The sequence below is a fragment of the Aethalodelphis obliquidens genome, unplaced genomic scaffold (assembly GCF_003676395.1).
Source record: "Aethalodelphis obliquidens isolate GAN/ISIS:26980383/991018 unplaced genomic scaffold, ASM367639v1 scaffold3, whole genome shotgun sequence".
Classification (NCBI taxonomy): domain Eukaryota; kingdom Metazoa; phylum Chordata; class Mammalia; order Artiodactyla; family Delphinidae; genus Aethalodelphis; species Aethalodelphis obliquidens.
The window spans coordinates 50087713-50112778 of record NW_020837947.1 but is presented as its reverse complement, the minus strand read 5'-3'; the positions used below and the strand labels follow the sequence as shown (position 1 = coordinate 50112778).

The 25066-nt window shown below is 37.1% G+C and overlaps 1 protein-coding gene across 5 annotated transcripts in view; it reads left to right on the top strand.

The window, feature by feature from the left end:
• The window catches only part of AFG1L (AFG1 like ATPase), a 194383-nt gene that overhangs the window by 143439 nt on the left and 25878 nt on the right, over window positions 1-25066 (top strand). For 4 of the 5 annotated variants that reach the window (XM_027089073.1, XM_027089081.1, XM_027089092.1 and 1 more), the window contains 2 exons: window positions 7477-7547; window positions 7804-7904. In XM_027089073.1, coding sequence (XP_026944874.1) covers window positions 7477-7547; window positions 7804-7904 — 172 coding nt within the window. Of the gene's footprint in view, window positions 1-7476; window positions 7552-7803; window positions 7905-25066 lie in introns of all 5 variants that reach the window. The other variant, XM_027089070.1, reaches the window with a different exon arrangement.

Here is a 25066-nt window from a genome sequence, read left to right as displayed (position 1 = left end):
CCACCACCACCAGCCCCATTTTGAAGTTAAAGGCATTTTCTCTGGCTGAAATTTTTACAATAAAGTTGCATTCTTGAAATTTCCTACTTAAAGAAGTCCAGAGATCTTAGGTGTTTTTAAGAATAGATTTACAAATTTTCATGTATATCATAGTGACATTTTACCAAGAAAATGCTTCTGGATTAACTTGCATTGATTGTATTTTTATTCCATTTCCAAAAATGATTTGCAGCAACTTAGATTAAAATTATTTATCATGCCTTCACCATAATCACTAAAATGGAAGAGATGGAAAATACAGAGTATTGGCAAGGATGTGGAACAAGTAGAATTTCTTGTACACTGCAAGTGAGAGAGTAAATTGCTACAACTCCTTTGGAAAACTGCTTGGCAGTATCTACTAAGCTGAATGTAGATATACCCTATGAATAGCAATTCTACTCCTAGTTATATACCCAGCAAACATGTATACATGAGTTTACCAAAAGGCATGTACTAGAATGTTCACAGTAGAACTATTCACAGTGGCCCCAAACTATAAACTACACAAATGTTCATCGTTAGGGACTGAATTGTGTTCCCCCAAAATTCATAGGTGAAGCCCCAACCCCCAGTGGGACTGTATTTGGGGATAGGGCCTTTAAGGAGGTAATTAATTAAATGGGGTCATATGGGTGGAACCCTAATCTCATAGGACTGGTGTCCTTATAAGAAGAGGAAGAGACACCAGAGGAAAGACCATGTGAGGACACAGCAATAAGATGGCTACCTGCAAGCCAAGGAGATAAATCTCAAAAGAAATCAAACCTGCCGACACCTTGATCTTAAGACTTCCAGCCTCCAGAACTGTGATAAAATAAATTTTTGTTGTTTAAGCCACCAGTTTGTGCTATTCATTTGTGGCAGCCCTAGCAGACTAATACACTCATCAACAGTAGAATGATAATAAACTGTGGTATTTTCATGCAATAGGATATTACTGTACAGAAACAAAAATAAATAAACTACTTCTACATACATGGATGAATCTCACATAATATTGAGTAAACAAAGCCAGACACTTGCTAATAAAGGAAATGAGTTTATATGAAGCAATATGTACCCTAATATCCAATTTGAAAATGATTTAGGACACACTGTCATTGATTTGATCAATGTCAGTGCAAAATGAAAGACACTTTCCTATGTCTGGAATATTTGTTAACCAGCAAAGGTCAGGACTATCAGATTCGGTAATTAATACTTCGTGTTTTAAAAACCTTTAAGAAATAATAAAAATGAAAACGTTAAAAATGGTGACTTACACATATTAAACTTCTGATGTATTTAAATTTTAAAATAATTTTATTTAGCATTTATTTTGTGTTAATGTTTCCTTCTAGTGTTTTCTACTATCATAAGTCTTTATCAGGTAGAGATCATTCTAACATGTTACTGAAATACATAATCTTGTCATAGTATATTGACTTATACTAGTGATAAGCCATGAATTTATTATTATTATGGAGTTTTTTGGACAGAAAACTGCTGAAACTTTTAGTATAATCCTATAATAGAAAAATGGTTCACTGTTTATTATTATGGGCACATTATTTGAGAACACATAAAGTATTGTGATAAATACAGAATTAGGATTTCAGGAATTTTCCAGATTAATATCTTTTGGGAATTTGGAAACACTTTTTCTGGAATTCCCCGATTTTCCAGCTGTGTGATTACCTGCAACTCTCCTCTAGTTCTTCATGCCATAAGGACTGTAGGTTTTCTGTTGGAATTTTAGTTGCCCTGAGCAGTACTGATTTTATTGTCTTTAGTCTGAAAAAGCTGGAAAAATGAATAACACTTCTCCCAAGTGTCAGCTTCTTCTAGAATCTGCCTGCTTCTGTTCACTTTCCAGTGCTTTCAGGTAACCTGTTTCTGTACTTTGTGCAGAGTTTACAGCTGCCCATCAGCAGGAGAGTCAGCTAGGGCAGAGCTTAGTTTGCCCTACGAGAAGCATAACTCTTCTCCCTGTTCTGATAGAGCACAATTTCTACTATCTTCTTGAGAAGACTGCATGGGAAATATATTTTTTGAGGGCTCATCTGTCCAAAAATGTCCTTATTTTACTTGATTAATAGTTTGACTGGGCATGGATAGTTTGACAATAATATTCCCTTCAAAACTTTTAGGCACTATGCCATTATCTTCACGTTTCCATTATTGCTGTTGCAAAGTTCGATGTGAAAGTTTATTGATCTTTTGTATTTGACCTGTTTTTCCCTTCTGAAGTTGTTAGGATATTCTTTCTTTATTTCTAGTTTCCTGAAACTTCATAATAATGTGCCTTAGAATGGAGCTTTTCCCCCATTCTTTGTGCTGGGACTCTTTCAATTTAGAAAATCATGTCCTTCAGTTCTAAGAAATTTAATGTTCTTTCTTTCTTTGATAATTCCTCCCCCCTCCCCCCCGCCAATAGTCTTTAGAACACCTCCTGGTTAGATATTGAACCTTCTGGATTTATCTTCTAATTCTTTTATTTTCTCTTTTATTTTCCATCTTTTTGTCTTTCTGCTCTATTTTCTGAAAGATTACTTCAACCTTTTCCCCTAAATTTTTTATTTAGCAGTCATATTCAGAGTTCTTTCTTATGCCCAAATTGTCCTTTTTGTTTATAGCATTTATGCAGTGCAATATGCCTATATAATAATAGGCATATTAGAGTATATTTTTCCCCTTTTGGTCTCTGTATTTTTTTCTTTCCTTCCTCCAAGATCCTTTTCTCTACTTCTTTATTGTGATTTTTATCTTTTATCCTAGAGGATTTCCTTAAATGCCTAGAAATATTTGTTGTCCGTTCACAAGAATGAAGCACTGAAAAGCCGATTAGAAGTTCTGTGTGCATAGACAGGGTTTTATTGATTGGTGGGCTTCACTAGATAAGGTGGCAGGTCAGGTTTTCCAATGAAGAACCCCCAAATGTCAGTATCTGCAGGTCTTTTTTTTTTTTTTTTGGCTATTGAGTTTCCTCCAATTTTTCTGTCTACTTCTTGGGATGGAAGCTTCCTGGACTGGTAGGGTTCTGGATGCTGAAGAGGTAAGGACTGTTGGTTTCACTGTTTACTTTGCAGAATTGTAGTACAGTGTCTCTCACCCTTTCTCAATGTTAAAATTGTCCCAGACAGTAAACTTACCAGTTTCAGCTGGAATGGAGGAATTATAGGAGTCTGGCTGTCCAGGTGAAAGGAGAGAATCTAAGGAACTGCCTTTGTCTTATTTTCAAACAATGCCTGTGTTTCCAGCCTGACCCCTCACCTGCATTTTTGAGTATATCTAGTAGTGCCAAACCTTTGGGGAGTTTGTGGTGAGGACTGGATTGCTTTATCTTGGCTCAGTACCCCACCTCCCACCTTCTGATTTCTCAATCTACTAAGGTCCTGTTCATTCAACTAAGGAAAGCAATGCCAGTCTTTTCTTCTTCCAGGCTTCCCTAATCTTTCCAAGTGCTTCTCTAAGAATCACTTTCCCTCATCACTTGTTTTTTGGGGAGGGTAAATAAATCACCCTCTTCTTTCCTAAGGGGAAGGGAGGGAAAAGGTTCTTATCACAAATACTAGACACAAAAGCCAGTGATTCCTGATCCTCTTTCCCCTCCTTAGAAAGACACTGTGGTGTGGGGAATAGGGGGGATTGTGGAGGAGGGTGGCATTTGGAATAGGGCTGGTTCTTCTCATTATTTAACCACAGGGGCAGGAGTCTGGATCCAGTTATTGGTGGCTTATTGGTGGTTCTCTTTAGAAATCTGAGTGTACTCAGCACTTCTGTCCATCAACTTTGAGCCTTAATTACAATTCCAGGACAAGAGGGAAACATTGCACAATGCAAAAAGTGCATAATGATCCATTGTATGGGTGTATCCAAATGTACTTCAAATTCCCCATTATTGGACATTTAGGTTCTTTTTCACTTTTTTGATGTTAGCAGTGTCACAGTGAACATCCTTGGAGTCGTTAAACATTATTATTTCCATAAGTGAGATTCCTATGGGTGGAATAGCTGGGTGATATGATATGCATGTTTTTAATACTTTTATTACATACTATCTGGTTACCTTGAACTCTTGTAACCAGTTTTACATTCCTCCCCGTGGTACATAAGAGGGTTCTTTTTCTCCTTACCTATGCTTGCTCCAGCTATTTTATCTTTTGCCTTATCTCTGCCAGTTTAGATAAAAGTATGGCCTCTCATGATTTTACATTGCATTTTTATCACTAGTAAGAATGAAACACTTTACACATGCTTTTTGCCTACTGAGCTGTTTTTTTTAACGAAATTTGCCTGTTCAGGTCCTTTCACAGTTTTTCTATTGTGGTATTCAATTTTTTATATGTTGGCGTTTTTAATACATTGAAAATATTAGTCGTATGCCATAAATGTTGCCACTATGCTTCCCAATTTGATGTGTACATTTTATTTGTAATATTTTCTGTTATACAGAAAATTTAAATTTTTATGTATTCAGATCTTAGATAAAATGACTTAATTCTGAGTTTCAGTTTTCAGTAAAAACATGATAATACATACTACATGGTAAGGTGGATATGGTTTAGGCAAATTAACTGCTACATAATAGTTGCTCAACAAATGATAGCTTTTTTTATTCCGTGTGACACATTGAAAAAGTTCAGAATCATCCAAATTTTTTACTAGAATTAAAAAACATAGTCAAAGAAGTTTAAACCAGATATGAACCTGAATATTAAGTGAAACTCTGTATCTTTTAGGCCAGTATAGACAGGTAACTTTTAATTTCTCTTTTTTACTAGTCTAATTTTTGTTCTTAAAAAAATTAATGAGCTCTGATTGATGGATCCTCTTAAGTAGGGAAGTCTGAAGTCTGAGTGGAGTGTGAGAAGACTAGTGTTTTCTTCTACGTTATTGTTAAGGGATTATGAATATATTCATTTCTGGTAATGATTTCTTTCATAGCATCATTATTTATTTTATATCAATATAGATACATCTGATAAAACCAAAATAACACACTAGCCCCTCCTGCTTTTAAGACAATATGCAAATAAGGTTTCTGTCCCCCAGCAGGTCAGTAGAGCTTCTTACTCCCTGAGGTCAAGTGCAATTTGGTTTAGATAGATAACAGTCTGTTCAGTTGCGAGCTACATAAAATGCTTTTATGAATGTTTATTTTTAGGCCACTTTACACCAATAATTTTTTTTTATTTTACATGTTGTAACTTCTGAGTAACTTTTTTTAAAATTAATTAATTAATTAATTTATTTTTGGTTGCATTGGGTCTTGTTGGATCTTCGTTGCTGCTTGCGGGTTTTCCCTAGTTGTGGCGAGCTGGGGCTACTCTTCTTTGCAGTGTGCGGACTTCTCATTGCGGTAGCTCCTCTTGTTGCGGAGCACAGGCTCTAGGTGTGCAAGCTCAGTAGTTGTGGCTCGCAGGCTCAGTAGTTGTGGCACACAGGGTTAGTTGCTCTGCGGCATGTGGGATCTTCCCGGACCAGGGCTCGAACCCATGTCCCCTGCATTGGAAGGCGGATTCTTAACCACTGCTCCACCAGGGAAGTCCCTGAGTAACTTTTTATGATAATATAATAGAATTCTTATAAGGTACTATTATAACAAAAATAATTTTATCATTTCACATATAATTTCACTATAAATGAAATCACATATAGCAATTTCATAGATGTGGCCTAACTAAAGTCTAGTGAGCCATATTTTAATATTATAGTATATTTGAGCACAGAGTAACAAAGAAATCACCACTGAGGAAGTTTATAAGCAATTGTTTGTTAACCAAAGATGCTTTGAGAAACGTGACTGTCTTCTATTTTAGTTATTTTTCAGAATTCAGTTCTCCCCCTCTATTAGGTAACATGCCTAACGTAAGGACAGGTTAACTTTCTGAAAGCCAGCAGATGTCCTGGGTGGCTGACATTGCTTTCTTCTTTATATATCCCTTAAAAAGTAGCTCCCTTCTCCATCAGTTGTATGTGTGTACATCTCCATTGCAAGGTGGAGATGATTCCAAATGAATTCCTATGAATGATGTTGGCAAAGCCATCTAAACATACATGTGCTTGGTGTGGGCATTGACATTTACATTGGCTTGTATGATTTCTTTGTACTTTAAAATTGTTTAGTGTCTATAATCACTCTTTCTGTAGTGTAATTTTATTACTTTAATACAGCTCTATTCAAATATCATACAAGCCTTTATATAAGTCAAATAGCATTCCCCTGCAAAGCCAACCATTGCAAATGATATTTTTAAGATCCTTGAGGTGGAGTGGTTATTACTTGAAATGTGATAGTTCCAAACCCTTCATACTGACTGTGTGCTTTTACTGTAGAACATTTGAAGAATTAGGTGCTTATGTGTTAAATGCTTGCCACCTGATAATTATCTCAAGGGAGAAATTATTTTGGTTTAGTTTAAGCTTAATCTAAAGAAAAAATAATTTATCATATTAGTTTTCAGTAAGACTTTATTAAGACGGATGTCCAGAATGGAGGTTAATTTCTTCCACTCCTAGATTAGAGTGATTTGTGTGTCAAAATTAAGCATATTGGCAGGTCATCCTGTATAAGTTTATATATAGAGTTGAAGTAAACTTATATTTTAACTTGAAGTTGTTTTTTTAACAATGTTTATTTCTTCTGTCAGTTATTTTTATTTTATTGACTGTTAATTTATCAGTCCTTTTTTTTTAAAAAAAAAAAAAAAGTGAGAGGAAAAAAAGCCATAGTATTATCACATTTGTGTATGTGGGTTCCCTAAACCATATGGTGATTTCTAATTAGAATACAAAGGATTCTTTGTCGAGACTAACTTCATAGTAGCTGCAATGGTGGGCATCACAGAAGGAGAGAGTTTTCTTGAGTTTCCGACAAGGACACTTTTGAGAGAAACTGTGTGGTCTATAATCGTCCTTATACTCAAAGTCTGATAAAGTTATTGATGTGCAGATCAAGTTGGTATTTTGAAGCTGGTAATTTAATTCTGCATGTTTGATCCTCTCAGTCAGTGGCTTGGCTTGATTTTTTTAAAAGGCAGATTCAGTATTTAATTTCACATGTACCCTCGCAGTAGAGATTTCAAAGGATACTTTGCTGGATGCTTGACTGCCTTGTCTATTTGCTCTTGTTTTGCATGCAAGAGAGAGCCAGAAGCCTTTCTTCTCATTGTGTACACATAGTATTAATGGATTTACTCTGCCTGTATCGTCTCATTACTGAAAACAGCCAGAAGCACAGAAGTCTTTCAGTGTATGCAAATAAGGCAGAATCATCTACCTGAGAGTTAATATTCTCTGCTTTTAAGTGTATTCTAAATCTGATGTTTGTATTTAGAGCATAACATCCTGTTCTTTTTTTTTATGGGCAAAAAGCTAAGCAGGCTCAGGCAGCTGTTTGATGTTGGCTTCAAGTGTTATTAATTTCATATTCTATTATTCTTTTCACTGTAGCACAAGTGAAGCTGATGTGGAGGCTGTCATGGATAAGTTGTTTGATGAGCTGGCTCAGAAACAAAATGATTGTACGTAAGTTAATTTCTCTTGAAAGAGAATACATTTAGAACACAATGCCCAATCTCCACTGACCAATTAATAAGTTCCATTGCTGTATATGGGTTGATGCCACACTCAAGTGGCAGTCATTGTATCAGCATTTTGTCTAATTTATGTGTTGAATCATGTGCTATTATTCATCAAGCTATGCATTTCCTATCTGTAAGAGATGAATTTTATAGTAATTATCCAGACAAGATTGAGTCTTTGTTCATGTTCCCATAGTAACTAGACCAAGGATTCTAAAAGTGCAAGGCAGAGAGCTGCGGCTGAATAAAGCCTGTGGAACCATTGCCGACTGCACATTTGAAGAGCTGTGTGAGAGAGTGAGTATCCAGACATGTTCAGACTCATTGGCCTTTTCACATGTTAAAATACTTCATATTTTCCTCTCTTCCTGTTTCAGATTTTAAAATACAATTCACAGAGTCAGAACCAATTTAAAAGTCTCATTAAGAGAAATACTCATGTGTATATACCCATGTGCTTTTTATAGATACTGGCATGAAATTTACTCTTAGAAGGGCTCGAAAACAAAATTAGAAACAGAGAGAACTGTCAGCTATTGCTGGAAGCAAAACTAAAATCAGCTTTAGGGATATTTTGTAAAAGTCAAACATAAGAAAATTTTTTTAAAAAATGAGGTGAGGTTAGTACCAGGGGAAAGGAAGATGAAGTAATAATACCATGATCCAAGGAGGTATGACATAAAAGAATTTCCATTCCTTGTTCTTATGGCTCATCTGTTATTGTCATAATATCTGACCTATTTGGGCCAAGGTCAAAGAAAGTGAATTTTTATAACTGTGACATCTATATTATATAACAATATATCCAACAGAGAAAAAAATATGTACATATATATTCATATAAATGAGAAAGATGTTGATTACAGATTAATTATAGATATGAATTCTGTCTTTTTTTTTTTTTTTTTTTTTGCGGTACGCGGGCGTTTTACTATTGTGGCCTCTCCCGTCGTGGAGCACAGGCTCCAGACGCGCAGGCTCAGCGGCCATGGCTCACGGGCCCAGCCGTTCCGCGGCATGTGGGATCTTCCGGGACCAGGGCACAAACCCGCATCCCCTGCATTGGCAGGCAGACTCTCAACCACTGCACCACCAGGGAAGCCCTGAATTCTGTCTTTTAAAAGCTCTGGGAATTCTCAGTACTCAATGGGTATTCAATTGACTGTAAATCTTGAGAAAAACAAAGCCAGTTACATATATCTTTAAGCATAATACCTCAATTATGTATAAATTATCATTTCAACTAGTCTCTCTGATTTATCTTGAATTTTATGTAGCTAAAAAAGAATTGTTTTTCAGGGGGAAGAGAAAGTATTTTTTATACCTGCTAGCCATTTTATGACCACTTTTCTTAAAAACTAGTGACTTCATTACTTCTAAATTTGTAATTTTCAAACCAGAGAGAGAATCCAATCTACAAATGCTATCACAGAAATAAAGCACTTCAAGACCAATAAGGACTAGGATGAATTAGAATCCTCTGACAAGGTGATAATGTCAGTCTCTGGTTGTAAAGGTTATTCTGTGTGATATGGACGCTTCACACTTCTATTGCATCTATCTCATCAAGGTCCTAATAACCTAATATCTTCAGACATAATTTTATTAAGGCTTCCATTTAAGTTTTACTTACTTTGCCACTTGAGAAAAATCTTATATATCTGAGAAGCTCCCCCCACTTCCATAGAAGGGGACCTAGTGAGGAAAGGGGAAGGACAGACCTGTTGTGTCTTGAGGTGGTAAGGCAAAGGTGGTCTCTTGGAGCAGCTACTGAGTATTTATCTCTATTTTTTATGTGCTCATTATTTCAGGAGACTTAGTACCAGGAAAAAGCCACTAATCAGAGACCAACATCTTCATAGTCTACTGTATCGGGGTAGTGAGGAAGAAGATTGATTGGGGCTTTATCTTGAAAAATTAAGATAATACTTATAAAAATAGATATTTTTATCTTATTTGACAAAAATATGGACTATAATAAGAACTAAATTCCTAAAATAAATAGTGAACAAATTACTATTTATTTTTGGCATAACTTTCTTGACAAAATTTTAGGATGATAAACTAGTATATCCTACACTTCATGATTGGTTGTTCGAGTACATGGAAAATCATGTTTATAAAAACATTTAAGGATATCATCGGTTTTTTCAAAGTCCTGTTTTAATTCATGAATATTTCAGTTACTTTCTTTTAAAGTTTTTTTTTTCTTTTAAAGTTTTTATGTTGTCACTATCCTTGTTGAGTTTTTTCTTCTTCAGTTAGCCAGATCTTCATTTCTCAGTGGCTTTGCATGGATAGGTTTGCTTTATATCCATATTGTAATTGTAGGATGTTTACTGCGTCAGACTGGATGACTGACATTAAACATTGATATGATAGGTTGGATTAAGTACTAGTATTAAGCTGTGATGGAAGTTTGAGGAAGGGTTACATTTTAAAAATTGAGGTATAATTGACCTATAACATTATATTAGTTTCAGGTGTACAACATAATGATTCAGTATTTGTATACATTGCAAAATGATCACCACAATAAATCTAGTTAACATCAGTCACCTTATATAATTGCAAAAAATTTTTTTCTTGTGATGAGAACTTTTAAGATCTATCTTCTAAGCAATTTTCAAATCTGTAATACAATATTATTAATTATAGCTACCATGCTATACATTTATACCCCCATGACTTATTTATTTTATAACTAAAAGTTTGTACCTTTTGACCCCTTTCACCCATTTCTCCCACCCCCCCAACCCCCACCTCTGGCAACTACCAATCTGCTCTCTGTATGTATGAGCTTGTTTTTTTGTTTTCATTTTTTTAGATTCCACATATAAGTGAGACCATACAGTATTTGTCTTTCTCTCTCTAACTTATTTCATTTAGCATAATGCCCTCAAGGTCCATTCATGTTGTTGCAAGTGGCAAGATTTCTTTTTTTTTTTTATGGCTGAATAATATTACAGTATATAGATATACCACACTTGCTTTCATCCATTGATGGATACTTAAGTTGTTTCCATGTCTTGGCTATTGTAAATAATGCTGCAGTGAACATGTGGTGCATATATCTCTTCAAGTTAGTGTTTTTGTTTTCTTTAGATAAATACTCGGAAGTGGAATTGCTAGATCATATCTATATTTAATTTTTTGAGGAACCTGCATACTATTCTCCATAGTGTCTGTACCAATTTACATTCATACCAACAGCGCACAAGTGTTCCCTTTTCTCCACATCCTTACCAACGCTTGTTATTTCTTGTCTTTTTGATAATAGCCATTCTAAATGGTGTGAGGTGATATCTCACTGTGGATTTGGATTGCATTTCCCTGAGGATTAGTGATGTTAAACATCTCTTCATGTATCTGTTGGGCGTCTTTGTTTTCTTTGGAACAATATCTATTCAGATCATCCGCCCATTTTTATTTTTAATTAATTAATTTTTGGCTGCATCGTTGCTGCACACAGGCTTTCTCTCGTTGCAGCGAGGGGGCTATTCTTCGTTGCGGTGCACGGGCTTCTCATTGCAGTGGCTTCTCTTTTCTGTGGAGCACGGGCTCTAGGCGTGTGGGCTTCAGTAGTTGTGGCTCACAGGCTCTAGAGCACAGGCTCAGTAGTTGTGGCACACGGACTTAGTTGCTCTGCGGCGTGTGGGATCTTCCCACACCAGGGCTCGAACCCTTGTCCCCTGCATTGGCAGGCGGATTCTTAACCACTGCGCCACCAGGGAAGTCCCATCTGCCCATTTCTAATTGGATTTTTTTTTTTTTTTGCTATTAAATTGGATGAGTTCTTCATATGTTTTGGATATTAACCCCTTATCAGATATATGATTTGCAGATATTTTCTTCCATTCAATAGGTTGCCTTTTCATTTTGTTGATGGTTTCCTTTGCTGGGCAGAAGCTTTTTAGTCTGATGTATTCCTGCTTTATTTTTGCTTTTGTTGCTATTGTTTTTGGTGTCAGATTCAAAGAGTCATCACCAAGGCCTAGGTCAAGGAGCTTACTGCCTGTGTTTTCTTCTAAGAGTTTTATGGTTTCAGGTCTTATGTTCAATTTTTTAATCCATTTTGAGTTAATTTTTGTGTATGGTGTAAGATAGTGATCGAGTTTCATTCTTTTGCATATGACTGTCCAGTTTTCACACCACCATTTATTGAAGAGACTGTCCTTTCCCCATTGTATATTCTTGGCTCCTGTGTCATAAATTAATTGACCATATATATGGATTCATTTCTGGGTTCTCTATTCTGTTGTATTGATCTTTGCATCTGTTTTTATGCCAGTACTATGCTGTTTTGATTATTATAGCTTTCTAATATAGTTTGAAATCAGGGAGCATGATGCTTCCAGGCCTGTTCTTTCTCAGTATTCCTTTGGCGATTCAGGATATTCTGTGGTTCCATATAAATTTTAGGATTGTTTGTTTTATTTTTGTGAAAAATAACACTGGAATTTTGATAGGGATTGCATTGAATCTATAATTGCTTTGGGTAGTATGGACATTTTAACAATATTTTTCTAATCCATGAGCATGGACTAACCTTTCATTTATTTGTATCTTTAATTTCTTCCATTAATCTCTTGTAGTTTTCAGTATATAGGTGTTTCACTTCCTTAAATTTATTCTCAGGCATTTTATTCTTTTTGATGCAATTGTAAATGGGATTGTTTTCTTAATTTCTCTTCTGATAGTTGGTTGTTAGTGTATAGAAACACAACAAATTTTGTATATGATTTTGTATTCTGTGACTTTACTGAATTCTTTTTATTAGTTCTAATAGTTTTTTTGGTGGAGTCTTTAGGGTATTCTACATATAATATGTCATCTGCAAACAGTGACAGTCTTACTTCTTCCCTTCAATTTGGATGCATTTTATTTCTTCTTCTTGCCTAATTGCTCTGGCTAGGGCTTCCAATACTATATTGAATGAAAGTGCTGAGAGTGGGCATCTTTGTGTTGTTCTTGATCTGAAAGGAAAAGCTTTTGATGTTAGCTGTGAGCTTGTTACATATGGCCTTTATTATGTTGAGGTACATTACCTCTGTATCTACTTTGTTTAAAGTTTTTATTATAAATGATGTCGAATTTTGTCAAATGCTTTTTCTGCATCTATTGAGATGATTAAATGATTTTTATCCTTCATTTTGTTAATGTGGTGTGTCAGATTGATTTGCATATGTTGAACCATCCTTGTATCACTGGAATAAATCCCATTTTAATATTGCGTGTGATCCTTTTAATGTATTGTTGAACTTGGTTTGCTAGTATTTTGTTGGGGATTTTTGCATCTATGTTCAGCAGGGATATTGGCCTGTAATTTTCTTTTCTTGTGGTATCCTTGTCTGGTTTTGGTATCAGGGTAATGCTGGACTCATAAAATGTATTTGGAAGTATTACTGCTTCTGTTTTTTAGAAGAGTTTGGGAAGTATTGGTGTTAATTCTTCTTTGAATGTTTGGTAGAATTCACCAGTGAAGCTGTCTGGTCCTGGACTTTTGTTTTTTGGGAGGTTTTTGATTATTTATTCAATTTCACTGCTAAATTTTCTATTTTTTCACAATTCAGTCTTGGTATGTTGTATGCTTCTAGGAATTTATCCATTTCCTCCAAGTTGTCAAATTTGTGGGTATATAATTGTTAATGAGTCTCTTTTTTTTAATTTAATTTTTAATTGAAATATAGTTGATTAACGATGTTGTGCCAATCTCTGCTGTACAGCAGAGTGACTCAGTTATGCACATACAGACATTTTTTAAAAATATTCTTTTCCACTATGGTTTATCACAGGATATTGAATATAGTTCCCTGTGCTATACAGTAGGACCTTGTTGTTTATCCATCCTATATATAATAGTTTACATCTGCTATTACCACACTCCCAGTCCTTCCAGCCCCCACCCCCTCCCCCTTGGCAACCACAAGTCTGTTCTTTATGTCTGTGAGTCTGTTTCTATTTTGTAGATACGTTCATTTGTGCCACATTTTAGATTCCACATATAAGTGATAGCGTATGGTATTTGTGTTTCTGACTTCACTTAGTATGATAATCTCTAGTTGCATCCATGTTTCTGCAAGTGGCATTATTTCGTTCCTTTTTCTGGCTGAGTAATATTCCATTGTATATATGTACCACATCATCTTTATCCATTCATCTGTCAATGGACATTTAGGTTGTTTCTATGTTTTGGCTATTGTGAATAGTGCTACTATGAACACATAATAGTCTCTTTTATCCTTTGTATTCCTGTGGTATCAATTGTAACATCTCCTCTTTAATTTCTGATGTTAGTTATTTGAGTCCTCTCTCTTTTTCTCTTGGTGAATCTAGCTAAAGGTCTGTCAATTTTATGTTTTCAAAGAACTGACTCTTAGTTTTATTGATCTTTTCTATTGTCTTTGTAGTCTCTATTTTATTATTTCCACTCTGATCTTTGTTATTTCTGGAAGGGCTACATTTCTAAGTGGTCAGTTTATTTGTAACTATTTTCTTGTTATGATGATTTTACATTTCTTTGCAACCTTATAACTATGGCAATTCAGATATAGAACACTTTGCATGAAGAGGACTCTTAAAATCATTGTACTTTCAGATGTAGCCTAAAACTCTTCATTAGTTATAATGATATTATGAGCCAGGCTAAATAGCTGCCACAAACCATTCAGTAAAGAAGAAGGTACCTCCAGCTGAAGGTAAAGAAGCAGGCATCTAGTGTGTCTGGGACAGTCCCAGCATTGGATTGCCCTTCTAGATTTCTGGGAGGCTCTTGAAGTCTGAGACTCACCCAACCACCCATCCTGACATTATCATGAAAAACACCTTCGGCAAGGAGTGGATGGGTTGATAGCCTATAACCATTATTTTTGAACCATGGCCCTTTCCAAGAAAAAATAATATATTTATAGACATATATATTAGGTAGAAACTTATCTATTAGTATCTTAATAGGTTAAAGGAGGTTTAAACTCTAAACCCTTGACGTATGCCATAAGTAAAGCTAAAAAGGCCTGGGCTATTACCCTCTCCTCACACTGTACCCCTCCCAGCACCAAGCACAGTTCCTCAGATCTGGAATCCAGCAGGTTAACATCTAATCTTTTGTTATCTGTGGGACTCTTATTCTCTGCAAATCAACAATTCAACACTGTCATGCTCAGAGAAGCAGTCTCAATTAGGAGACCCTATAGCACCTGCATAGTAATAATAGCAAATATTACCATGTATCAGGTATCGTTCTAAGTACTTTATATGTATTAATTCATTTTATACTTACAGTAGGTAGGTACTATTATTGTCCCCATTTATAGGTGGAGAAATTGAGGCACCAAGATGTTAAGTTACTTTCCCAAGATCGCATAGCGAGTAAGTGGCAGAGCCAGGACTTGAACTCCTTGGTAGTCTAGGAGTCAGATTCTGTGCTCTTAATCACTACAGTATATCTGAAAATGTTCTGGAAAAGTTCTACATCAAACCTTTAATATAATTCTGGTTCTACCATGAAGTACAATCAGATACTTCGTGAATTCCCACATCTGAGCTAAGCTTTGAGCCCTTTATAAAGCGTGAAGCTGGCTGGGGAACAAGATATCCTCCAGTCTGAGAGACCCGCCTCTCTGCTAGAACCTTAGTGCAGACTGTCCAATTCATATGCCTTGGCATGCCCACTGGGAATGGGCCCAGCTACTGACCCCCTCCATCCTCCTGAAGGCAATATAGGGCCTGTGCCTCCAGGACAGGGACCTCAAGCCTTAGGCAGCCTCATTCCTTTACTCCTTAGTGAAAATATTATCATTTTTTTCTCCTGGCCATGATATTAAAAAGGTTGGGAAGCCCTGCTTTAGAGAACTATGGGAGGGTAAAAGAGAATATGTTTGGGTGGTCTTTGTTCCCTGTCATTACCTCCATATCGGAGGCATGGTAAAGGAAAGTGAGGCAGATTCATTTCTCCAGACATGACGTGAGCTTTAGGGATTCCTTTCCTTTCCTTGACATAGTTACTTGGCTCAATCAGAGGGTAATGGAGAAGTCAGAAATGTCATCACTTAAGTCAGTGGTTTTTGAAGTGCAGTTCTTAGGCATCTAGGGGTCCTGAAACCCTTTCAGAGGTCCTGGAGGTCAAAACTCTGTATAATAATACTAGGATACTGTTTGCCTTTTCCACTGTGGTAACATTTGCAGTAATGGTGCAAAAGCAATGGTGGATAAAACTGCTGGTGCTTTAGCATGAATCAAGGCAATGGCACCAAACCATGTTATATTCTTCATTGCCCATGAAGAATACTTACAGTTCCACTTTAAAATGTCCTTGAAGAAGCAGTAATTAAAAATGATTAATATTGTTAAATCTCAACCCTTGAGAACATGTCTTTTTATTTTTTCTTTTAAAAAATATTTATTTATTTTTTGGCTGCATTGGGTCTTCGTTGCTGCGCGCGGGCTTTCTCTAGTTGCGGCGAGCGGGGGGCTATGCTTCATTGTGGTGTGCGGGCTTCTCATTGCAGTGGCATCTCTTGTTGCGGAGCACGGGCTCTAGGCGTGCAGGCTTCAGTAGTTGTGGCTCGCAGGCTCTAGAGTGTAGGCTCAGTAGTTGTGGCGCATGAGCTTAGTTGCTCCGCAGCATTTGGGATCTTCCCAGACCAGGGCTCGAACCTTTGTCGCCTACATTGGCAATCGGATTCTTAATCACTGCGCCACCAGGGAAGCCCTGAGAACATGTCTTTTTTTTTTTTTTTTTTTTAGAACGTGTCTTTTTAATACTCACTGTCATGAAGGAAGTACACATAAAGCTCTTCTGCTATGTACCAAATACAGTGGCTGTCTTTAGGAAAAGCACTTGTGCAATTGTTTGAGTTGTTAGCTAAACTAGTCACTTTTTTCTTGGAACACCATTTTCACTTGGAAGAATAAGTGACAGATAGACTACAGTTATTCAGGTTTGGCAGACATTTTCTCATAGTGTTTGACAGACATTTTCTTGAAAATGAACAAAGTATCGATAAAACTGTCACTTTAAGAAAACAACTACAAGTATTTGTTGCCAATGATAAAAATTTGAGCAAACAAGTAAAAAATAGAATTTTGGAAAACTTGTTGCTGCCACCATGAACTTGGCACCTCTTCCCAATTCTTAAGTATTTTTTTCTGATAAGATTGATGGTGATATTAACAAATGCTAAGTTTTGGTATTGTATAATTAAATGTGTTAACATTTAGAAGATATGCATTACTCTTTGAATGAATATTTTCCAATAACCAATGCATACTCTTACAAAATCATGCATGACGAAGGTCTATTTAAAATGCAAGAAAGACTAATAATGGATAATATAACAGAATTTTAAAAATACACTAATATTGTTTCAGACTCTACATTGCAACTATTATTTAAAAAATTACTTCTTGTCAAGTTTTTAAAAAATTTTAAATAGACTATATTTTAGAAGTTTTAAGCTTACAGAAAAATTGAGAAGGTAGTCCTGAGAGTTTCCATATACTCCCAAATCCAACTTCCCCTATTATTAACATCTTACATTAGTATGGTATATTCATTACAATTAATGAACCAGTATTGATATGATTAACTAAAGTCCATATATTATTCACACTTTCTTAGTTTTTACCCAGTATCCTTTTTCTGTTCCAGGATCCCATCCAGGATACCACATTACCTTTAGTTATCTTGCCTCCTTAGATTCCTTTTGGTCGTGACAGTTTCTCAGACTTGCCTTGTTTTTGATGACCCTGACAGTTTTGAGGAATACTGGTCATTTATTTTGTAGATTGTCCCTCAAATGGGATTTGTCTGATGTTTTTCTCATGATTTGACTGGAATTGTGGGCTTTGGGAGGAAGATCACAGAGGTTAAGTGCTATTTTCATCAGATCATATCAAGGGTACTTATTATCAACATGACTTATCACTGTTGATGTTAACCTTGATCACACTTGTCTGAGGTAGTGTTTGTCTCCACTATAAAGTTATTCTTTTCCCCCTCTTTCCATAGTGAGCTCTTTGGAAGGAAGTTCTTGTTGAGTTTTCATGTAGCAGCAAAGAAGAAAATCCACAATTATCTAACAAGGCTGTTAAAATACTTTTCCCTGGGCTTCCCTGGTGGTGCAGTAGTTGAGAGTCTGCCTGCCGATGCAGGGGACACGGGTTCGTGCCCCGGTCCGGGAGGATCCCACATGCCGCAGAGCAGCTGGGCCCGTGGGCCATGGCTGCTGGGCCTGTGCGTCCGGAGCCTGTGCTTCGCAACGGGAGGGGCCGCGGCAGTGAGAGGCCCGTGTACCGCAAAAAAAAAAAAAAACTTTTCCCTTTTCCAACTACATATTTGTGTGAGGCTAGATTTTCTTATATGATTCAACCAAAGCAACATATCACAATAGTTTGACTGTAGAAGCAGGTATGAGAATTCTACCATCTTCTATTATGCCAGACATTAAAGAGATTTGCCAAAAGTATAAAACAATGCTACTCTTCTTACTATTTTCATTTTAGAAATATAATTATTTTCATAAAAATGTTATTTCTGTTAATTTTATGGGTTGAATATAATGGTTTTATCATTGTTTTTAAATCAATTAATAAATATTTTTAAATTTTCTCAGTTTTTATTTCTAATACAGTAACTATTGGGAGATATAACCCACATAAGCAAAAGCTCATGGGTTCCTCAGTAATTTTTAAGAGTGCTAGGGGGTCCTGAAACCAAAAAGTTTGAGAACTACTTTCTTTAGAGTTAAATTTCTGTGGACCTAAAACGAAAATACCCTATTCAAAGAAAGCAGGCCAAAACTAAATTCTAAAGGCTTAACGAGTAAACTGACTATACCTAAATTTTTCTTATTGAGAAATGTAATTTTTACACCTGCAGAAAATTGTTTCCTCAACTGATAACTGTGCTCACAAGTAACTGTTTGCAAGAGTAGTTTGTTATTTGTGTCTTAAAAATAATGACAGGTAGCCAGGTGTGTTTGTAAGAAGTCTGAGCAGAAAAATATACCAGTTGATGCAGATGCATGGGTGTATACATTGTTCATTATCAACTTTTTGTTCATTAGCTTTCTTCTTCGGTTCTTAGTATTCAAGGAATGGAGATCCATCAGATATGTGTTTTGGCTTTCAACTGTCTATTAGTCTTTATTATATCATATTAGTTTGTATATTGTTAGACTTCGAACTGTATCGAATAGAATCCTTGGGGGAGTTGCTAAAAGACGTTTCCCTTCTCTTTCTCTGTTCTGTCTCTATTTCATTTCATGTATTCCAAATGAAACCACTGATTGGGAACTACTTCTGGTTTGTGTACTTGGTACACTCTCAGTAAATACTAAAGGTTGAATAGCTTTTATCTCTACTATTTGGCCAAGAGTCAAGGCTGATGGTGTTTGGATGCCAATGGTGGTGATTAGCATCAGGGAGTAAGGGCATTAATCACCAGAGCTGAGGCAGCCCAGGAATCTCCTTAGCCCTTTACCTTCCCAGCAGCAAAACCGTTCTGGTAGCATTGCTGATCCGTGTGTGTCCTTTTCCCAAATATTCTGACCTCTGGTAATACCATGTGCAAATAAGGCAGTCTGCTAGCCTGGCTAAAGCATAGGGAACAGGTAGGGCAGAAGTGAGGTAGCAAAGAGCTTAGTAGAGAATGGGTCAGATTCTTGAAGGGTAGAATGTGAATCCAATGTCAAAAATGAGTCCTAAGTCTTTCTGTCCTTTGTCTTTCCCTGTCCTCATTCCTAGTCAGCCCTTAAGCTAAAGAGTCATAGTCTTGGTGTAGAAAGGCACCTTGAAAGCCATCTTATCTAACCATTCAACTAATCCTGAATCCTCCCTACAAACCCATGCTTGCCTTGCTGTGCCAGTTTGAGGGGTACAGTTAAATGTGTGAGAAGGAATATAGGACATATGCAGTAAGATGTCAAATTTCAACATACATCTTGGAGCCAGCTGTTTCATATTGGCCCTCTGAATTATAAAGAAGGTTTTTGGGATAAAACCTCATAATAGACCTATACCATAATTTGATTGAAAAAGTTAAGGTGTATACAAGTAACTTTTTTTTTTTTTTGCGGTACGTGGGCCTCTCACTGTTGTGGCCTCTCCCGTTGCGGAGCACAGGCTCTGGACGCACAGGCTCAGCGGCCATGGCTCACGGGCCCAGCCGCTCCACGGTATGTGGGATCTTCCCGGACTGGGGCACGAACCCGTGTCCCCTGCATCGGCAGGTGGACTCTCAACCACTGCGCCACTAGGGAAGCCCTATACAAGTAACTTTTAACCTGAATTTACATAATTATCCTGAAATTCTGTAAATGAAAGAAAAAGAATTCTCTATAAGGTTAGAAGTTAGACTGAAGGATCAGTTTTTACTAATTGTTGATGATGATTTGTCTCTTCCAGGGAAATAACTATATATTGGGTTAAAATTGTTATGTTTTTTGTGTTTTATTATTTTAAAGGAAAAAGGACTTTAAGAGAAATGCCCATTAAAAAGGGGCTAGATTAGGACTTCCCTGGTGGCTCAGTGGTTAAGGATCCGCCTGCCAATGCAGGGGACACGGGTTCGAGCCCTGGTCTGGGAAGATCCCACATGCCACGGAGCACTAAGCCCGTGTGCCACAACTACTGAGTCTATGCTTTAGAGCCTGTGAGCCACAACTACTGAGCCAGCGTGCTGCAACTACTGAAGCCTGCGTGCCTAGAAGCCCGTACTCTGCAACAAGAGAAGCCATTGCAACGAGGAGCCCGCACACTGCAACGAAGAGTAGCCCCTGCTCGCCGCAACTAGAGAAAGCCCACGCTCAGCAACGAAGACCCAACGCAGCCAATAAGTAAATAAATAAATTTTATATTTAAAAAAAAGGGGGCTAGATTAGAAGTTAGAAAACTGTGGCCACTTAAAATAATTGTGGTCATTTCCATGATAAAAAGGGAGATGAGAAGAATCTGAAGGAATGGAGAAAAGCTGGGTGGAGAGAGTGCCTTCCAAGTTTCTTCACATGGGAAGTTTTCTGTCGCAGGACTCATTGTGAGTCTGAGTAGTCTTGCTCAGCTTCTGTTCCCAAACTGGGGTGAGAACAGCTCCTTAGCTGATGCAGCGAATATGGCAACAAAAATTTTAAGCTCTGCAGGCCATTGACTTCTCAGACTCAGCTGCCTGAAGCTTCTCTAAGGGAGAAAATTTGCTTTCATTTTCTTGAATATATTTATGTTGTGCTGCTAACTGAAACGATTTAAAAATGTATTTGTCATACAGAGTGAAGTAAGTCAGAGAAAAACAACTATCATGTAATATTGCTTATATGTGGAATCTAGAAAAATGGTACAGATGAACTTATTTGCAAAGCAGAAATAGAGACACAGAAGCAGAAGGAGAGAACAAACTTATGGATACCAAGGCGGGGAAGGGGGTGGGTGGGATGAACTGGGAGACTGGGATTGACATATATACACTACTATGTATAAAACAGATAACTAATGAGAACCTTCGGTATAGCACAGAGAACTCTACTCAATGCTCTGTAGTGACCTAAATGGGAAGGAAATCTAAAAAAGAGGGGATATATGTATACATATAGCTGATTCACTTTGCTGTACAGCAGAAACTAACACAACATTGTAAAGCAACTATACTCCAATAATTTAAAAAAAAAATGTATCCAGTCCCTATAATGGGGAGAAGTTGCCTCAGAATTCCCAGGGGACCTCAAGGGAAGAGTCAGTGTGCTAAGAACTGTATACCTTCAACATGTCCTCTTTCTTAGGAATAAAATTATTTTGAGAATCAGAGCTAGTAGTAGGCGCAACTCCTCATATTCCTCTCAAGACCTCTTCTACTCTAGGAAGGCATGACAAACTAATATTTAATAGTTGCTTTGGTCTTTGGGAGGAATATGTCTGTCTGCTCAGACAATGATTAAGAAGTATGAATTAAAACTTTAAAAATTGAAGTGGTCATTGGACTTACCTGGTGGTGCAGTGGTTAAGAATCCACCTGCCAATGCAAGGGACACAGGTTCGAGCCCTGGTCTGGGAAGATCCCACATGCCGTGGAGCAACTAAGCCCGTGTGCCACAACTACTGAGGCTGCATTCTAGAGTCTGCGAGCCACAACTACTGAAGCCCACGCACATAGAGCCCATGCTCTGCAACAAGAGAAGCCACTGCAATGAGAAGATGGCACACTGCAATGAAGAGTAGCCCCTGCTCGCCACAACTAGAGAAAGCCCAAGGGCGGCAACGAAGACCCAACACAGCCAAAAAAAAAAAAAAAAAAAAATTAAAGTGGTCATTAACTTTGTAAAATGAGAGTTTTAAAAAAGAATTTAAAGTACGTGATCTCACTTGGCTTTTAATAACACATGTATCACAGCCCTAAATAATTATTGGGAATAGTTCTCTAAACAGAAGACCTATACAATGAGATGATGGGTAAAGGGTTGAGAAAATCTAGGCCCATCAATTAACATGACTATAAAACACTTTAAAAGTACTTGCTTGATTTTTAAAAAAGCTTTAACACTGATGGCTTTTCTAATGCTAACCTCCAACTGGCTTGAGTTTTTTTAAATAGAAAAATGTTTTAATCAAGTAATTGTTTGATCTGTAATTTTTAAGTTTTTCTGTTTCTCATCATAAAGTACATGATTTGATATACTCCATAGTACCTTCCCCTAGATTAGATCAGTTACTCAGAATTATAATTAATAATTAATTAAAGTAATTAATTAAAGTAGTTAATAATTACTTACTACATTGCTAGTTAGAATATTCAATAAGGTACATCTCACTAGATATATTATTACTTTGAGATGTATTTTATAGAAAAAAGTTTGAGAATTATTAGAATATACTGTTTTGTTTCTTAAAATAACTTGTGAAGATACTGTGGAGTCAGGCAAAAGATTTTGAGAAAAAAACTAGAAGTGAGGTATAGTGTTAAGAAATCATAAGATTTCCACGTATTTTAGGGTGTGGACTAGAAAAAAAAGCACAACGTGAGAACTGTGAGTTCAGTTTTATTTGGGGACTTGCTGAGGACTATAGCCCAGGAGACAACCTCTCAGATAGCTCTGAGGAACTGCTCCAAAGAGGTAAGGGGTAGATCAGTATATATACGATTCTGGCAAAGAGGATGCATGCAATCAAGCATACGTCAAGGTTGCTGCTAGTCATGAGGAGCAGATGTCTCCATTAATGATCTTAGTGCTTTTCTAAGTATGAGAAGATGCAAGAAACTGAGTAAAATCTATCTGAAAATATCTATGTGCAGGCCTGTTCTGCCAGTTTTCCCAGAGCATAGAGTGTCTCCTTCCTGATCTCCACCCTGAACTCCTTTCAGGGTGTGTTAATGGTCAGTGACTACCTTGGCTAGTGACTTCATTCTTGTAGAACCAGATGGTAAGCAACATTATTTGTTGTCAAGGGTCAAGTATTACTTAACTCTTTTATCTTTTATTGTTAATCAAGAAATATATGTTGGGCTTCCCTGGTGGCGCAGTGGTTAAGAGTCCGCCTGCCGATGCAGGGGACATGCGTTCGTGCCCCGGTCCGGGAAGATCCCACATGCCGCGGAGCGGCTGGGCCCGTGAGCCATGGCCGCTGAGCCTGCGCAGCCGGAGCCTGTGCTCCACAACGGGAGAGGCCACAACAGTGAGAGGCCCGCGTACTGAAAAAAAAAAAAAAAAAAAAAAGAAATATATGTTATGTAAGATTTCCCTCCCAAGACTGCTACAATGATTCAGTGGTCAGCAACTATTTAAGTGCTTCCATATCTGTATGCCACTATGTTATGAAGAATATAAAAGGAGTGAAAGAAGTTTTTTCAAAGAGTTTACAATTTGGTAAACGAAATAACATGAACCAAATACCAAACAATGCAGTAGAGTGGAAAGAGGCCCAATTGAATCAAGAAATATGAATCCGAATCGTTACTCAGATACTATGTAGCTGAATGGCCTTAGGCAGGTCACTTAACCTCTCTGGGTCCAAGTACCTCATCTGTAAAATGCATGATGTGATCAGCTAGTTTCTGTCACTCCTTTCAGCTGTAACGGTATTTTAAAGAGCCGTGCTCACTAGTTAAATACATTATTATGAGTGCATCAGGAGTTAAAGGTAAGGATAATAAGGATTGGGAAGGCTCTGAGGAGACATGAGATTTAAGGAGGAAAATGATCTTGCTTGAAAGGTGAGTAGAATTTAGACAAGCAGAGTGAAGGTATTTCAGCCATGATCTGAAGCCAAGCACCAAATGTTTCAGGAGGAAGAGAAGAAACTTGCCTAATAAGAGCAGAGTGCATGTTGGAGAGAAAAGGGAAGAATGAAAATCCTAGACAGATTCGCCATAAAATCAGGCAGCAAAGTATAGACTTCTTACCCTGATCCACAGGGTACATCTACAGAGGTTTTGAGCAGGAACATGGTACATAAAGTAATGTTTTAGGACAATTAATAGGGCAGTAAACTCTAGGAAAGGTTGTAACTTTGACCAGCATGTTCTAGTGGGTCAGCCAGTAGTATCTCCTCTTGGGAATGTCATCCTTTTAGGAAGAAAACTTGCTAAATAAATAAACCAACGTGCTAGATATTTGTTTAAGTAACCTTTAAAGCAGGATAACAGGGACTTCTGTGGCAGTGCAGTGGTTAAGACTCCATGCTTCCACTGCAGGGGGTATGGGTTTGATCCCTGGTCCGGGAAGTAAGATGCCACATGCCCTGTGGTCAAGGAAGGAAGGGAGGGAGGGAGGGAAAGAAAGAGAGAGAGGGAGGAAGGGAGGGAGAAAGGAAGGAAGGAAGGGAGGGAAGGAAGGGAGGGAGGGAGGGAAGCAGGGTAACAGAGAGAGCCCTACCCATTTTATATTTTATGTCCCTTTTCCCCAGTCATTCAATAGATGTTTACCGAGTACAGTAGTCCCTCTTTATCTGTGGTGGATACCTGAAACCATGGATACTATTAAGCCTATATATACTATTGTTTTTCCTATACATACATAACTATGATAAAGTTTAACTTATAAATCAAGCATAGTAAGAAATTGACAATAAATAATAAAATTGCTTAATTATAACAATATACTATAATAAAAGTTACGTGAATGTGGTCTCTCTCTCTCAAAGTACCTTATTGTACAAATTTAATTCCTTTTCCATCTTAGCTAGGCACTTATCATGCACTGTGGCTGTAACTTTTTCAGTTTGAGGTGCAACAGCAAAGTTAGCATGAATTTCTTTTTCCTTCACAACATTCCAGATAGAAGATTCATTCTTACTGTAGATCTTAGCAACCTCAGCATACGGTTTTTTTCTTTCCTTATTAAGTCGAGAACTTTTACCTTTTCACTTAAAGGAAGCACTTTACAGTTTCTCTTTGGCATATCCGAATTGCCAGCATTACTCCTTTTGCACTTTGGGGCCATTATTAAGTAAAAAAGAGGTTACTTCAACATAAGCAG